Source organism: Ailuropoda melanoleuca, chromosome X (genome assembly GCF_002007445.2).
Source record: "Ailuropoda melanoleuca isolate Jingjing chromosome X, ASM200744v2, whole genome shotgun sequence".
NCBI classification, from domain to species: domain Eukaryota; kingdom Metazoa; phylum Chordata; class Mammalia; order Carnivora; family Ursidae; genus Ailuropoda; species Ailuropoda melanoleuca.
Genome location: NC_048238.1, coordinates 77,801,059 through 77,819,197, shown reverse-complemented (window position 1 = coordinate 77,819,197; position 18,139 = coordinate 77,801,059). Strand labels below are relative to the sequence as shown.

General features: G+C 43.2%; 1 protein-coding gene across 1 annotated transcript in view; it reads left to right on the top strand.

Annotated features, from left to right (window-relative positions):
- TRPC5 (transient receptor potential cation channel subfamily C member 5) overlaps positions 1-18,139 on the top strand; it is a 249,344-nt gene that overhangs the window by 199,205 nt on the left and 32,000 nt on the right. Inside the window, exons 6-8 of the mRNA XM_034649039.1 lie at positions 3,872-4,208; positions 5,563-5,702; positions 10,793-11,115. Coding sequence (XP_034504930.1) covers positions 3,872-4,208; positions 5,563-5,702; positions 10,793-11,115 — 800 coding nt within the window. The remainder of the gene's footprint in view (positions 1-3,871; positions 4,209-5,562; positions 5,703-10,792; positions 11,116-18,139) is intronic.

The window sequence follows — 18,139 nt, the reverse complement described above, 5'->3', positions numbered from 1 at the left end:
GTTCATTGGCACAGGGCACCTGGGTGGCTCAGTCAGTTGAGGATCTGACTCTTGATTTCAGCTCAGGTCATGAGATCAAGCCCTGCATCAGGCTCTGTGCTCAGAAGGGAGTCTGCTTGAGATTCTCTCTCTCCCTCTGCCCCTTCCCCTGCCTCTCTCTCAAATAAATAAACAAATCTAAAAAAATCAAAAAAATAAAGTGTTATTGGCACACACACACAGCCACACCCGTTCATTTACACATTTACTTATTGTCTATTGCTGAGTTTGCACCAAAACAGTTGAGTAGTTTCTACAGGAACCATATAGACTGCAAAGCCCCACATATTTACTCTCTGGCCTTTTACAGAAAGTTGTCAACCCCTGCTGTAGAACATCAGTCCATCAGTCCAGCTATCTCTCTATTCAGGGTCGCACAGACAAATCTAACTCGGAGTGCATCTCTGTAAACCTGTTCTGGCTTCAGTGCTCCCACTCTCAGTTGATGACACTAATAGTTACCAATTCACCCAAAAGAGAAGTCCCCCTCCCCTTTACACTCAATCCCCATCTATTACTTCTCTCCCCATCCATCACCACATCCTGCCACTTCTTTCCACCTCACAGCATTTTGCATCTGAGTGCGGCTTTCCATTTCCACTGCCATTACCTTAGTCCAAGTTACAATCATCGTATACCAGATTCCTAACTGGTCTTTCTACCTCGAGTTTTGCCCACTTTCTGCCTCCCATTCATCTCCCACTCGATCCCCAGAAGGATTTTTCTAAAGTCTAAGTCTGATCCTATCATATGCATAATAATATCTGCAGCTATGATGGAATGAGCCCTTACTATGCACTAGGCATAGTTCTAAGTGCTTTGTATGTAGTAAGTGATCTTTTTTTTCAAGACTTATTTATTTTTTTAAAAGATCGTATTAATTAATTTGAAAGAGAGAAAGTAAAAAACAGAGCATGAGCAGAGGGAGAAGGCAAGAAGGAGAGGGAGAAGCAGACTCCCCACTGAGCAGAGAGCCCAACTCTGGACTCGATCCCAGGACCGTGGGATCACGACCTGAGCTGAAGGCAGACGCTTAACCAACTGAGCCACTCAGGCACCCCTATTTATTTATTTGAGAGAGAGAGAGAGAGCACACGCATGGGGGGGGGGCAGGGAAAAAGAGGGAAAAAGAGACTCTCAAGCAGACTCCCTGCCGAGGACAGAGTCCAACACAGGGCTCGATCTCACGACCCTGAGATCAGGACCCAAGCTGAAATCAAGAATTGGACCATCAACCAACTAAGCCACCCAGGTGCCCCATAAGTGACCTTAATTCTCACACCAACCCTAGCTGGTAGATGCTGTTGTTAAGTCCATTCTTAAGATGAAAACACTGAAGAAAAAAGAGAACCAATGCAATCTAGCTCCAGCGTCTATAGTGGAGAGTCTTAACTGCTCTAATACTCTAAACACACACACACACTCGCACTCGCACACACACACATAAAACAAGCATATTGCTTACGGCTCCCTATCTCTCTCAAAATGAGTCATACTATTTACAGTACCCAAAGGTTATTATTTTAATCTTCTGTAACCCCTGTCTACTTCTCCAGCCCCATCTCCTGCCATTCACAGCTTTGCATTTCAAGCTGTAGCCAACCCCAGACTGCTCTAGTTCCTCATACAGGTCACGTTTTTTAACCTTGATGCCTTTAGTCATGTCATCTCCTGTACTTTGGCTGTTCACTCCCTTTCCCCTCTCCATAACTCCCTTTCCTTCCCTACACTTCACCAACTTCTGCACATCATGTAATGCTCCACTCAGGTATCACCTCCACCAGGGAGCCTTGGCTGAGCAGTCCAGATTTGCTCTCCTTTTTTCTCCCATTATGCTTTGTTCATATCCATTTTATTTTTTTTATTTTTTTTTAAAGATTTTATTTATTTATTTATTGGACAGAGATAGAGACAGCCAGCAAGAGAGGGAACACAAGCAGGGGGAGTGGGATAGGAAGAAGCAGGCTCATAGCGGAGGAGCCTGATGTGGGGCTCGATCCCGTAACGCCGGGATCACGCCCTGAGCCGAAGGCAGAGGCTTAACCGCTGTGCCACCCAGGCGCCCCTGTTCATATCCATTTTAACTTTAAGCCCTTACTATACTGTTTAATTACCGCCTTTTTATACATCTTTCTCCCTCACTAGACTGTGCACTCCCAGTGCTCTTCCCACTGCGTCCAAATGTCTTGCTTTACCCTTATACTTTTCTGTACTTTTTAAAGGACTTTTTCAACCTAGCGTCTGGCATAGGCTATAGTGTCAAGAAGAGTAGTAAGGGACTATAGGATTGTGTCTTTCTGTGTGATACAGGATATGTAAGGGATCATAAGTGTCTTTGAAGGTAAGATCACATAATAAAAACCTTTTAGAGTTTATTTTTGATAGTTTCATAATAGTAAAGTGCTTTAGGGTAGTCTAGACTACCAAATATATAATGGCTCAAACACACTAGAATCCTCTCAGTCATGTAACAGTCCAAGACAGGTATCGGCAGGATAGTTCTCCTCTATATGGTCATGGACAGACACAAGCTGACAGAAACTCCTAGGTCATCCTGGGTTACCACACCCCAGTCAGCCAGAAGCAGGAGAGAACATGGAGGAACACACATGGGAGACCTCTATAAGCTGGGCCTGGAAGTACCACCCACCATTTCTCAGCAGTCCCATTATTAAGAACTTAGTCACGTGGCCACATCTCACTGGAAGGGAGACTGGAAGGTGTAGTCCAGCTGTGTGCTCAAGGAAGAGCAAAATGGTTATGGTGGGAAGCCAGTGCCCTTCACAGATATACTAACAGTAAAGTTGGGACTAGTCTACCTCGGGTGCTGGGTAAGTGATGGAAGAATTTTATTTCCTTTGTCCTATTAAGCTATATGTTACAGTTCTGTTTAACCTTTCCCATGGGAAGCTGGGAAATATAGGCAGTACTTAAAAACACGACTGACAGTTGAGCTCCCTATTGAGTTGCTTACCAGGAAGTGGCAGCTTGATGATGACTTGCAATGCTGATGATTCCTTAACTATTAATCACTGACACTTTGGAGATTGCCATTAAGTAAAATCCCAGCTGGGTTAGTACATAGTGTTGTAATTTGGGCCCCCAAATATTGTTTCCTCTTCTGCATGTCCAGACTTGAGAGGGTGTTAATAGATGGCAAAGCAGCAAACTGATTCACTGCTAGCCAACCAAGAGGTGCTCAAAACCAAAGGGGAAAAGAGACCCAATCAAGCAGGGAACTCATTTCTATTCTAAACCACTGCCACAGGCATGAGCTTATTCTCTGCCAGTTTGTGTTTGCCCAAACAGCCCACATTTGTTGATGACCTCACATAAGCTCAGGGAATGAGTAAAAGTGAACAAATTTGAAATAAAATATCCCCATGATTCTCTGCTAAGAGACATGGATATTCCCAGAACTTTGTAAAACAGCTGCCCAGGCTCTACTCCCCAGAGATGCTCATTTAGTCAGTCTTTGGTGTGACCTGGGAATCTGAATCTTTTAATGTTCACTGGATGATTATGATGGAGAGCCAAGGTTTGGGAACAATTTCCTTAAGAAGATGGGAAGAAGATTAGGGAAACATGCCAAAGTACAAACCCAACAGAGTGATTCTGCCTAATATAGGAAACAAATAACCCTAAGGAAAATCCAGTCTCATAGACTGACATGTAGAATTGTCTCTGGGGTTAGACCCATTCATGGAAACCTGGAAAACGGGCCTCTTCTGGGGATTGGCCATTCAGCTGGCTGTAAACTAGCACAGGTATTATGAATGTAGACTTCCCCCTGGATGTCCAAGATGCCTAACTTGTTCTCTTTTTTTCCCAGTTTGTTGCTCAGCCTAATTGCCAACAGTTACTTGCCACCCTGTGGTATGATGGCTTCCCTGGATGGCGACGGAAGCACTGGGTAGTCAAGCTGCTTACCTGCATTACCATTGGGTTCCTGTTTCCCATGCTGTCTATAGCTTATCTGATCTCACCCAGGAGCAACCTTGGGCTGTTCATCAAAAAACCCTTTATCAAGTTTATCTGCCACACAGCGTCATATCTGACCTTCCTCTTCATGCTCCTCCTGGCTTCTCAGCACATCGTCAGGACAGACCTTCATGTACAGGGGCCTCCCCCAACTGTCGTGGAATGGATGATATTGCCTTGGGTTCTCGGTGAGTCAAAGAAACCAGAAGCTATGGCCAGATTGCCTGCTGCTCCTGTTTAAAGAAAATACTGGAACAGGCAGAGGGACTGGCCCTGAATTAAGACATCTTCTTTTTGTGCTGTGGGAAGACCTTTATTGAGAGTCTCAGAAATGTGGTTCCTTCTTCCCCAGACCCCAGTCTCATAGTATTACATGGCCCACAGAGAGATCAGCAGTGAACCCATGGGTTATTTCTGCTAACCTAAAATCTTCAAGGACAGGAAATTGTCTGTCAGTTGGTTTAGAAGGGAAGCCAAATATCAATCAGAATGGGTTTCAGCTAAGTTAGGCAGAGCAAGTGTTAATCAGTCTATTCAATGCCCTTCCTATAACTAAAGAGCACTGAACCTGTTGCTTTCTTGTGGCTCGTCCACAGAATCCCAGTACTTATTCAGGGTCCACATCCTATATGACTACTGATTCCACAATCGGGAAGGGAACCTGGGAAATTCACACAATTCATGGTAAAAGTAACTTCACCAGTAGTCTCCAAGAATGGTTAGATCACATTGGACCCTCCAATGCATTACTATCCTCCAAATCCTTGCTACTCAAACTGTAATTCCCAAATCAGCAGTGTCAGCATCATCACCTGCGAACTTGTTAGACATACAGAATCTCAAGTCCCACCCTGGATCTAGGAAATCAGAATCTGCATGTCAACATGATCCCCAGGTGATTGACATGCAAAGTCTGAGAAGCACTGCCTTAGACCCCAGCCACACTTTTTACTGGTTTCTCAATTCCAATTCTCAAGAAACAACTACGTCATCAGGCAGAATTCCACAAAACCCCCACACAATGAGAGGAGAAAGAAGAAAAGAGAATTCTAAATTATTTTCGGCCCCATTGCCTAGCGTCAGCCTCAACATCCAGTAATTCAGTTGGTGGTCAGCTAGCTCCCCTCAAAACTTAGAGTTTTCCCTCTAGCACATGGTGGAAACTAAGGACTATAGGGTAATATTGACCTCATTAGTTTATTAATGAAATTTAGTAAATTTCCTACTTCAAAATGGGAAGAGGGTAGAATCAAGCACCCAAAATTGCAACAGCATTCCACTAACTATAATCACAATGCTAAAAGTGAGTAGCATCCAGAAAAGTATAACATACGAGCATCTTCAGGTAAAGCCTACCAGGTTTGGCAAGTCCACAACTGAGAGGTGACTGAGGAAAGAAAAAGAGTACATTATTATTACCATCTCCGGGGGCTTCACTCCAGTGATCTCAATTCATTCATTGTTTCTGCCTGTCTTTACTCAGGGGAATCCTGTCTGATGTTGACCCTGTCTAGAAATAAACCTCTTGCCTCCATTCTTTAGGTTTCATTTGGGGGGAGATTAAGGAAATGTGGGATGGTGGATTTACTGAATATATCCATGACTGGTGGAACCTGATGGATTTTGCAATGAACTCACTTTACCTGGCAACCATTTCCTTGAAGATTGTTGCCTATGTCAAGGTAACTTGGAATGTTTGTCATTTTTCTTAAGCAATGATTTGGGGTACATTAAGCTTTAGAATGCAGAGCATGAAAAGTTTAGGGGAAAAGTGCTGTTGACAGTCAAATCCATGCAGGAAAGTACCATATAAATAAACATACTTTCAATAGTTAAGTAGTTTTCACCTAAGTGAAGAATAGAGCAATTTACAAATGAATCTTTAGCTTCTTAAACTCTGACAGTAGAAGGGTCTTCAGCCACCCACTCACCCAGTCAGTGTTTAAATCCTCTCTACAATATCCTTGCCAAGAAGATAGTCCACCGATGCTTCCATAGGTCAAGGACAGAAAACGCACTGAATTCACAATCTCCAAAAACCTCTCTCAGCTCTTGTCACTTCATTAAAAAGTGCTACTTTCTGTTTTTTCTAATATTATTTTCCCTGCGACACATCCATTAATAATCCTTCTTCCCTGTGGGGTCAAACAGAACAAAGCTGTTCCTTTTTCTGAATAGTGCTTACAGTGTGAAGCCATCTCTCCCTAACTTGCTGAGTTGACTCTTCTCAAAGCTAAGTGTTCATACTTCCCTCATGTGTTCTTCATATGACAGGTAGCGGAACCCTAGAAACTTCACTGGAGGAGACAGAGATCTTTAATCATCTCTGCCTCCCTCATTACTTCCAGCACCAGGATGGTCATTCAAGCTGTTTATAAATCTAGCTTTTTGAGTATCACTCAACCTATGCCTCTCTACCAATTCAGATAATGAACACACACACACAAACACACACACACACAATCTTAAAGCTTTTCCCCCACAGTTTACAGCCTAAAAAATATCCTGAAAAATAGCTTCATGTCCAACATCTCATATGGGATAGTCCCAGGCTCTGAGTTCAGATTTGGTGCTCATTAGATGACAGAATGGCTGGCTCCTTCTACCCTGAGTTGAACTTCTCCAGCAAGAGGAAAAGCTGAAAATTCAGTCTCCAAGACTGTCTAGTCAGTCATGCTTTTTGGCACTAACTCCCACATTAAGGAGTTTTAGAATGGGAATATGGCTATCCCCCAAATCTCCAACAACTTATTTTTATATCCTTAATATGCATATTGCATATATTTGAAGATCTTGGGAGTTAGTTATATGGAGCATGAATATTGAATGCAGTCATGAAACATTTTTGAAAGAAGCCTAAGAGTATGCCTTATACTTGTGGTGATCGTTTAACACATACTTACAACTTCTTTACAAGAAAAAGCTGGTGAGGAAAATGTTTGAATCTCTCTGGTTAATGTGCCTGGATGAAATCCATGTGATTCTGGCACTCTGCTGACTAACACTGTTTGCCTTAAAAAAAAAAAAACACCTCTTCCTTTGGAAATGGTATTTATACACAGGAGGGACAATAGATTATCAATCTAGAAATTGGTGGGTTTTGATTAAACAGGAAAGTTTAGAATAAACGATCAAGAAAAGGATTTACTCTTAGAGATATAAACATGTGTCTATAAATTCCCAAAATTAGCTAATTTTATAACCTATCCAATTTCACTGGCAAGGATTCAAAGGAGCTAGAACTTCCCCATCATACAGTGGAAGGATAAATCAGCTATGCTAAGCTGAATAAATGCCCCTCAACTGATAAACACTTAACCAAAGGAGACATTTGCCAAAAAAGTTGGAGTTCTCCTCAAAAAAAAAAAAAGAGAGAATTTATGAAGCAAGACATGTCACATGCAGATTTGGATTTGCAATGAGAAATTGCAAATGGTCAGTCTGGTCCACTCATCCACAGAGGCACACTAGTCTGAGATGAACTTCTCCACATAGGCTGAGACAACCTCTATGAGTTAAAGCCACAAAAGCTGGTCCCCAGGCCCCTTGAAACAGTTCTGATCACTGCTGTACTAAGGCAGTACAGAAATGCCATGGGATAAGCTGCACTTACAGAAGATCCTTTATTAAAGAAAAAACAATAGTCAACAATATATATACTCCACTGCACATGGTCTGCAACAACAAAAAGCAAAAGGCACATACCAAAGTACTCAAAAGGAAAAAATACATGTAGGATTGGCCCCCAGTGCCCACCAGATAATCCTACAAATGGAGAATAATTATCTTTGTGTCTTCGAGGGTAGTACCACCTAGATTTATCCCACCATATGTTCAAACTAAATCTGAACTTTGATACCCATTGAGTTGTGGTCCTTTCTTCAGTTGGTATTTGGCTGAAGACACAATCTCCCATTCCATCTTTTAAAGATTTTATTTATTTGACACAGAGACAGCTAGTGAGAGAGATAGCTAGTGAGAGAGAGACAAGCAGGGGGAGTGGGAGAGGAAGAAGCAGGCTCCTAGCAGAGGAGCCTGATGTGGGGCTCGATCCCAGAACGCCGGGATCATGCCGAGCCAAAGGCAGACGCTTAACGGCTGAGCCACCCAGGCGCCCCCCATTCCATCCTTATTATTATTAAGTCTCTACCTTAGGCTGGCCCTCTTCATATTTTGCTTCTGAACTGACAGAGTACAATTTATACCCCTTTGAAAGACATGGAGGCCAATTTTCAGTCTGCATTCTATCTCAAAGAATATATGAAAAATCACTTGCCTCCTAGACTCTTGCCTAACTCAAGAGTCAGGAAACCTGAATGTAATCCCTGCTCTGACCCAAGCTCGATGACCACAGGTCATCCTTCTACCTCCCTGAGCCTGAGATTCTGCTTCTGAAAAATAAGCAGATTGGATTAGATCAGTAGCTGTCAGCCTTTTAATTTTTTCCATGAAACCATATCTTGAAGTTAAAACTTATTCGGAACTTCAATATATTAAAGAACTCAAAGATTGAATTTGGATTGAGGAATCAATAGTCCAGGCCTCTTCTTTGGCTCCCAGAGTGGCTACGAGATGCCTCTACTGAACCTTCAGGCTTCAAGGAACACAATTTGCAAACTACTTGTGTTAGGCCAGGGGCCATCAAACTATGGTCTGCAGACAAAATCTGGCCTGCTGCCATATCCATTTGTTCACTTATTTTCTGTTAGTTCTACAAGGAAGAGTTGAGTAGTTGTGACAGAGACCATATAACCCACCAAGCCAAAAATATCTACTGTCTGGCCCTTGACAGAAAAAGTTTGCTAACCTTGATGCTAAATGAACTCCAAGTTTCTTCCCTGCTCTCATATTCCATAATATCTTCCTCCAAAGGTATAGACGCAAAACACAGATTTGTGCTAAGAATCCTTTTTCACACTTCTGAATGTTCTGCAAATCCAGACTCACTGTCCCCCAGGCAGCAGACTTCCCTGTGCTTACAGCTGCTATTGTGGAGGAAGAAAATCCTGAATTATGAGCTGCGCATGTTCCAGTTGATAATTTCTAGTTTTAAAACATAGGTCGGTTTTATTACCAGTAGTCTCCATCTCTCACACAGAGCTCAGAGCTTTTACAGACCCAACTAACATATGTGCTGTGATATCAACTATCATTTGAGTGAACATTTAATAGAGATAATGCCAGACCGAGTGTATGGAGATCGCAATTTTAGTCCTGGCTCTTCCACCAACTTGTGTGATCTGAAGCAAGTCACTCTGCCTATCTGGATTTCAGTTCCTCCACTTGTAAAACAGGCATGACAATGCCCACCCCTCCCAGTGATGCAGCCAATGTGGGGTGTTTTTGCTGTTGTTGTTTGGGGAAGGAAAAATATAGAGATATAAGATTTGGCCAAGAATGTATAAAACGGATTAGCCACCTAAAGTTCATCTGAAACAGAAGCACAAGTGTGGCAAGGTCTCTCCCAACTCCTCTGACAGTGAAGAATATTGGATGCACACAAATGATTTTAACAACACCAGTTTTGTCAGTTGTTGGAACTGAAGCACAGTTTAGAAATATAATTTGGCCCCCAATGCAACATTTTCTCAGAAAAGTTGTTTACATTCAGTCCTAAGAAATTGTGATATTTAGATGAGAGCTCAAGGCAATATGCTTTGGATTGAATTCCAGGCAAAATCTACTTCTGTCTTGGGGAAGGTAATAAGCAAATTCTCATATTTCCATAACATCTCTCCTTATGGAGTACACACTCTCTCACATATGGATACATAATCACAAACCTGTGTAGTGGATAGGAGTAGATATTATCCTCATTCTATGGTGAAATGGAGAGATACAAGCAGTTTTAAGTTGACAAAGCCTGAATCGGACCTAAGGTCTCACAATGAAACCATCTTTCTATAAAGCTGCTCCCAATGTTCCAGAAGCTAGAAATCCAGGATAGGGCTGAAAAATGGGCAACCAACCCCAGAAATACTGGCTCTTCCCCTCCTTCATCCCCCTGGCTCTTCATGTGTACTAGAAGGACATTTGAACTTATAGGGCTGTCAAAGGAACTATAAAATACATGCCTGCACCGCCAGGGCAGGGGATGATGCAGTCCTGGAGCAGGACTAAATTCACTACCTGAAAGATTGACATGCTATTTGTAATAGTATGAAATACATTACAGACTGCTAAAATTCAGCAGAAAACTGAGTAATGACCCTCTAAGGTTGCTCTAGCAGCCCCAAACTGCAAGTCAGCCAGGAAGTCAGGATGAATACTGCACACTGAGGAGGCCGAACCTATCCCTTGTCCTTCAGCAACTACAAGTCGTCTGTGGTGCTCAGAAGAAAATGGGGATTGGGGAGGTAAATCTGATTTGAAATCTCATTAGGAAGCGGAGTAATTTGTCCCCACTACCTTGGGCATACCAACAGCTCTGTTCCAGTGGCACTCCCCAACAATCTGATAAACTCACAGTTAGAAAATCTCTGTGGATAAACCACAGGTGGTTGCTCCAGATGATTGCTCCAAAATCCATTTTTCTCTGTGTATATGCAGGGAATATATTTGGGTGAGAGTGGGAGGAAAAGAGTTATTAGCATCATATATTGATTGGATGGGGAGGGAAGACAGACAGTGCCATGCACAGGGCCTGTTGTATAAATGAAATCTTGATGCTTACTTTGGTGGTGGCTTTATTTGGGTGCTAGACAGAAGAAAAGAGGAAAAAGTTTTATAAATGCTCACTGTACCTCTCATCTTATGCACTTATTTCTTACAGTATAACGGTTCTCGTCCAAGGGAAGAATGGGAAATGTGGCACCCGACCCTGATTGCAGAAGCACTCTTTGCAATATCCAACATTTTAAGTTCGTTGCGTCTCATATCGCTGTTCACAGCCAACTCCCACTTAGGGCCTCTGCAGATCTCTTTGGGGCGCATGCTGCTTGATATCCTCAAATTCCTCTTTATCTACTGCCTAGTACTGCTGGCTTTTGCCAATGGATTGAACCAGCTTTACTTTTATTATGAGACCAGAGCGATCGATGAGCCAAACAACTGCAAGGGAATCCGATGTGAGAAACAGAATAATGCCTTCTCCACGTAAGACCCCCCCCCTTCTCTTTGGCCTTTTTCTGCTTTCTCCTTCTTTGCTCTATTTTCAGTCCACAGCTTTATCATTGGTTCTTGACAGTGCACACAAAGCTCACTTATGGATCAACCCAAAGGGTCTGAAATACAGGGAGGTACTTCTCACTATAGAAGACTAAGAAAGGAAGCAGTTAGAGGAGAGAGGAAAGAGACAAACACACAATGGGCTCTCAGGAACTCACCTAAAGAGCTAGTTCTGAACAATTTTGGTAGCATCTCATATTTTTAAAGGCATTTGTGGGAAGGGGGTAAATAATTTTTCACTCAAAAAAGCATCACTAACCAAGGAAATGAAAGAGCAAGGCTATTTCTCTAAACAAGTGACTACCAAACCTAACTTCACTATTCTGAATCGAGAACAAAGAACAAGGAGGGATGCAAGAATATCTTAATGTAGTCTGGGATATGGTGACATATAATAAGAATATGTATTTGGCCTTGTTTCTGGCACATTGCTCCTAAAAGCCTTGGAATTTCCTAAGGGCCAAGAGTGACAAAGGTGTCTTTTGTTGTAAGGAGGTGACTTTTGGACCCGCACCTAAGGATGGAGGCTGGTTGTTAGGGGAATCAACCATGTGACTAAAGGGTTGAAATATTCAGTCCCACCCCTCAACCATCAGGGAGGGGAGAGGAGCTGAAGACTGAGTTTAATCACCAGTGGCCAATGAGTCTAATCAATCATGACTATGCAATGAAGCCTCCACAAAAATCCAAAAGGACAGGCTTTGGAGAGCTTCCAGATTGGTGAACACATGGGGATTTGGGGACAATGGGGTGTCTGGAGAAGGCATGGAAGTTCTGCACCTTTCCCCTATTACTTTGTTCTATGCATCTCTTTCACCGGCTGTTCCTGAATTATATCTTTTTATGATAAACCGATAATCTAGTAAATGAAATGTTTCTCTGTGCTCTGTAAGCCACTCAAGCAAATTAACTGGACCCAAAGAGAAGGTTGCGGGAACCCTTGATCTATAACCCGTTAGTCAGAAGCACAGGTAACAACCTGAACTTTTAACTGACATCTGAAGTGGGGGAAAGAGGGTAGTCTTGTGGGGACTGAGTCCTAAAATCCACAGAATCTAACATTATCGCCCAGTAGTGTCAGAATTGCATTGAATTACAGGACACCCAGCTGGTGTTGGAGAATCGGTGGTGTGGGGGGAAATCCTCCCCACATCCACATGTTGGGTTCAGAAGCCCTTAGTTGGCATCAGAGAAATGAAATTTGCTAAAAGAGCCCTGACTCACAGAAACGTGTGGTTTGGGAAGAGAAATGATAGAAGGGCAGGGGATGATGAACCTTTGATCCCTGGATGGCTACCTAGTCACCCACAGTATGAAACTGCAGCTGCACTGTGATCCACTACTAAAGGTAAAAATTACCAGTGGACTTTAGAAATGGTAGTTTTGGAGATGAAAATATTTCTTCTACCCTTCAAAGATTTTTCCAGCTGGTCTAAGAATTAAATTGATATGAGACAGATAAACAGGAGAAAATCAAATTTAATTTTGTTTGTATGGAAACCCCACATATATGAGAGGTTCAAAGACAGAAAGGTAAAATGAGGTATATATGCCGTCCTGAGCTAAGGAATGGGATGAATATAGGCCTGGGGCTTCAAAGGGTGATTCACAGGACAAGAAGAACAACAGATGTCTGGCAATTAGGTGTTTGCCCTGCCATACAGATGGGTCATTTAAATAAAATTAATCTCTGGTAAAAACTATCATTTCGGGAAATTTTTCCTATTTAAATCTTCTAAGTAGTTAAAGGAGGGGTGAAAATTTCTCGAGTCCTCTGGGTGTTGACTGCCTTCAGCTCAAAACAGTTCACGTGCCAAATGGTATACTTTGGGGAGCCTTGTTCTGAACCACTTCAGTAGTAAACCCAACTCTTAAGGAATTAGCTCATTGAATATATAAGGAAATGCAAAATAATAAGAACCATGCTAAACATACAATCCCTTGGTTATTATCCATAATAGCTAAAATGAAATTAAAAGGAAGTGCTGGCTTGGGCCTTGATGCTAAACCAAACTCAGATTTGGGTCAGTCTGAGTTTGGGCCACTAGACTCAAAGTCACCCCCCCAAGGTAAAAATTGTACAGAGACAACAGAAGGTCCCTCTAAGACATCTGGTCACCAAGAAGGTGGTCAATGTGTGGGAGGGCAAAATCAAGAAACTACTGAAACCCGAGAGTACAGTGTGAAGGAATTGTTTTCATTTTGTGGATCAGTATCATCAACTTCTTGAAGCCCCTTTACTAAAATAAATCATGAGAGTAACTAATTTAGGAGCTGTGCCTTTGATTTTGGATACTGTGGAGTGGAAGGGCATGTTTGGGTTGGTACGGGATCCACAGCTCATGACTGAACAATCACAGATGGCTATATGTGATCCAGATACGAAGGAGGTTACTCCTAAGGGAATGACCAGCCCAGTTAACCTGATAAAAGCCACTGTAGGGTCTGTTTACCCTGAGAAGGAGGACTTCTCAATTCCCCCCATCAATACCAAGTGGAATACCCCCAATGAAGCTGCTGACATGCTTCCTTTGCAAGTTACGTGGAATTGGCTTTAAGATGACTGAGATATATGCCTGCTGAATATGCCCATTACCCAGGTCATGGTAAATGCTCTGGTTAAGGGGCCTCTTTCCCATGGACACCCCACATAACCTCACTGCTGCAAAACCAAAAAACACTCCGGGAAGCCTTTGCCAATTTGATGTCTCAGCTTTCTCTCGTGGGTCTTAATAAAAACATTAGTTAATTATAACAATAGAATAGCAAGAGTCCACACAGGTAGAAGCTTTTAAACAGTTATTAAGGAATACAGTGAATAAAGCAAATATTGAAAGGAGCAAAACAAAGAGGAAACAGAGAGGAAGGCGTCCCAGGACTCATCCCACAGGATGGAAAATCTTTAGATGGTTATTAAGGACTGAGATGAATAAAACAGACTGATAGGGTTAAAGTAAAGATTTTAATACAACACTGTCCAAGGTTGGGGGGCCAAAGGGACTCCGTGCTGGTCCCCCAACATCAAAGGGCCCAAAACAAGTCTACTCTATTTATCCCAGTTTGGAGAACTTTAAAAAACCAGCAGGCAAAAATTACAATGAGAAACCTGACCAGCAATCATTTGCGGCAGTCTTTGGACAGATTAATCAAGTTACACACTGACAAAAAGGCCAGGGTCCCTTGGCTCAAACTCTGGCTGGGGACCCAAAGACTTCTGCACAAGAATGGGTAAAGTGGTCAGAGGGTAGAAAAGAGAAGTTTCTGGACTCATTCACACAGAACTCCTCCTAACTGTGGTACCAAAACCCCTTGGTGACACCCTGACTCAGGCTACAATCAGATTGAGAAAATATAAAAATGTAAGGGTAGGGATGCCTGGCTGGCTCAGTCAGTAGAGCACGTGACTCTTGATCTCAGGGCCATGAGTTCAAGCCCCATGTTGGGTGTAGAGCTTATTTAAAAAGAAATAAAAAAAATAAAAATGTAAGGGTTGATAGGATCATGAAAGGTGGAATGTTTGAGCAGGCTTAATGTAAAAATGCTGTTGTCTCCTTTACCTAAATGTTTTTATGGGAATGAATATTATGTCTGGCTGGGAAAAACCTCCCCTACGTAGTATTATAAAACCAAAGCCTGTCAATGAAATCCTTATACAGACTGGAGGTAGGAACACAAGAGTTGATGGAACTAAGGTAAAAGTTTATAGGAGAGCTGGTGTGTTTGAACAGGCTTTATGCAAAGTGGTTGCATCCCTTTTGCCTGATTGCATTGTGGGGATGGACATTATATCTGACTAAGGAGTGCTTCTCCTACCTAGTGTTGTAAGACAGAAGGCATGCAAATCCACCTTCAAGCAATATTAATTGGGAATGTTTCACAAGAACCAGTAAGATTGCCTGAGTCCACACAGTGTGGAATAGAAGCTGAGTGCTGGGAGGGACAAATTCTCTGTGCCATAGCCCAAAGTAGAGCATAGATGGGGCTTACAATAAAAGCCTATGAGCACCTCCCAGTGACACCTGCACCCCCTTTCACATGAGTCAGCTACAGAGGGGACAGGCTGAAGTTAAGATTAGAAGGAGTTCACCTTCCGGGATTAATTTAGGGCCCTTAGCACTTTCTCACTTGGGTCATAAGGAGACAGCTCATGAGGTTGCCCATGAGACCACTGCCTCCAGACACACAGGATTTCTGTACCTTTTCTTGGTAAACTCAACGTCTACTTCTTTAGGACCTTCAAGCCTCCAAGATGGTTTTTATTTTCTGACAAATCACTGTTAGGGGAAACAAATGAGAAGAAAATAAGCACACAATAGGAAATTTGTTATATTCCAGGAGAGGTCCTGGGCTTACCCTAGACTCAATGTCCTATAACTTGTCCATCTCAACCCCCCAGTTCTGGAAAGTGCCACTTATCACTGGTATTCACAGTAATAACCCCAAGGTCATGGGAGGGTTTTAGTCATTAAACTAAGATACATTTTTCCCCTTAACCCTATAAGCTAAGGCAATTCAGTGAACTGAGACGTTCTAGAAATGTGTTCAATAACAAAGGCCAGGGGAGGGGTGCCTGGGTGGCTCAGTTGTTAAGCGTCTGCCTTCGGCTCAGGACCTGATCCCAGGGTTCTGGGATCGAGCCCCACATCGGGCTCCCTGCTCTGCTGGGAGCCTGCTTCTTCCTCTCCCACTCCCCCTGCTTGTGTTCCCTCTCTCACTGGCTGTCTCTCTCTCTTTCTGTCAAATAAATAAATAAAATCTTTAAAAAGAATAACAAAGGCCAGGGGAAAAAAGGAGTTTCTGCTCACCCCCAAGTTGCACCAATAAAGAGGGGAAAAAACAATGCTGTATAGCCTACCCATATTATTTGTTTCTAGCAGCATTTTCTAAAATGGGTTACAAACAACCACAGTTCACGGGGCTGATAAGAAATATAGAAACAGGATCTATGATCCATTGACGTTTGGAAAGGCGAGGACAAATTTTAAAAGATTTCTTCACTGCAGGTCTTCTCAGAGATGTTTCATTGTGAATCCACGATGTAGGGAGAGATTACCCCAAATGTATTGGCCAGGATGACGTACCAATGAACAGAGTTTGCAAAATGTTGGCTCACTCCATTGCCCATTTTACAGCACCCACCCCCTCCACTAGGCCACACCCCCCGCCTCTCTTCCCAGAACTCGGGAAAATCTTGCATCGGAAAATCAGACTCACGGGAAAGGAAAAAGAGGCCAAATAGGTTGACAAGAAGATAGTGGGGTTTTTTGGTGAAGCCAACCAGGAGTGTGTAACGGCAACCGGTCACGGTGCTAGTGCCTCTTGGCTAGGCTCTGCTTCTTCTCCGGCATTCCTCTAGAGGCAGGACTCCTATCAACCTGTTTTCAATATGAAGAGCAATTCTGTAGTAGCTTGAGCACCAGGAGGCTGCCTTTGTTCACATCTAAGTGTGTAAGAGAACTGAACACCTGAATGTGAACTGCCTTCCAGGAGGCCAGGTCCCCTCCCAATTACCCTTTCATGTAAACTCTGCTGAAGAAGTTTATGAAATGCCTCCTTGCAAATTTGTATACTCATTATTAACGCCCCTGTTGCCAACTAACATTTTGCTCCCAGCAGGGACAATTGACAAGAATGGGTACCTGGCGTACACAAAATTATACCTTGGACATTAGGTATAAAGAAGCATTGTCATGCTGGAGCCAAATCAGCAGTAATATTACCTCAACTTTTCTTCTAGGTGTTGATTTTTTTCCTCCATAGAGGTCTGACTCAGCTTTATGTTTTCTTTTGAACAACTCAACTCAGGCATTTATAATACCTCCTAAAATACACACTATTTGGTCAGAGCATCAGAAAAACACAACTTTTCAGAAAAAGAGAAAGCAAGCGTATTTATATACCGGACATAAACTATGCCCTCAGCTTATTGTCATTTTCCTTCTGATTCTCCAGATACGCCTTTGCTATTCTTTGGCTTAAAAAAAAAAAAAGATATTTTTTCCAGGCACACAGTTCAGGAGGATCTCACTGTCCTTACTGGCAACCACGTGACGGTACTACTGGCAGTTTTAAGTCTAGTATTCCACCCTGGGACACCTGGCCTTCATTTACTACTGAGAGAAGCAACTGGGAAGGCATGAGACCTCCGACAGAAATACGGTGGAAGCGGCAAGAAGCTAACTTGCTGGTCTTACCTCTCTTTCTGCGGTTCCAGCCCTCAATTCCAAATTCCTCCTAAACGCACATGGCCGTGTCACGGGCGTCTTAAAAACAAAATGTCCGCAGCTAAATTCCATTATCTCCATATCCCCACCCCAAACCTATTTCCCCTTTAACTCCTTATCTTATTAAATGACACCAGCCAGAATCCTAGGAGTCATCTATGACTCTTACCTTCTTCCTCACGCAACTCGTCCGATCTCTCACCAAGCCCTGCCACTTGGACTTCGAAAGTAGCTCCTGAATTTAGCCTTTACGCATGTGCGCGCGCATGCGTGCGTGTGCGCTCATGCGTGCATGCGTGTGGTGTGCGCGCACGCATGCGTGCATGCGTGTGGTGTGCGCGCACGCATGCGTGCATGCGTGTGGTGCGTGTGCATGCATGCATGCGTGTGTGGGCGTGCGCATGCGTGGGTGCGCGCACGTGCATGCTAGGGTGCGTGCACGTGCATGCATGGGTGCGCGCACGTGCGTGCATGGGTGCGCGCACGTGCGCGCATGCGCGCGCGCACACACACACTCACCCACCCACACCCACCCGCTTCCCCATCCACCCACTCTCCCATTCACCCACTCACCCACACATTGGTCTCCCTGCTTCCAGCCTTCTCTCTCCTCCATACAATTTCCCACCTGCCTCACAGATGTTTCTTTCTAAATACCAGTCTAATCTTGTCACCACCCAGCTTCGTGCCTGTCAGGTACTGAAATCTTCTCCATTATAAAATGCACC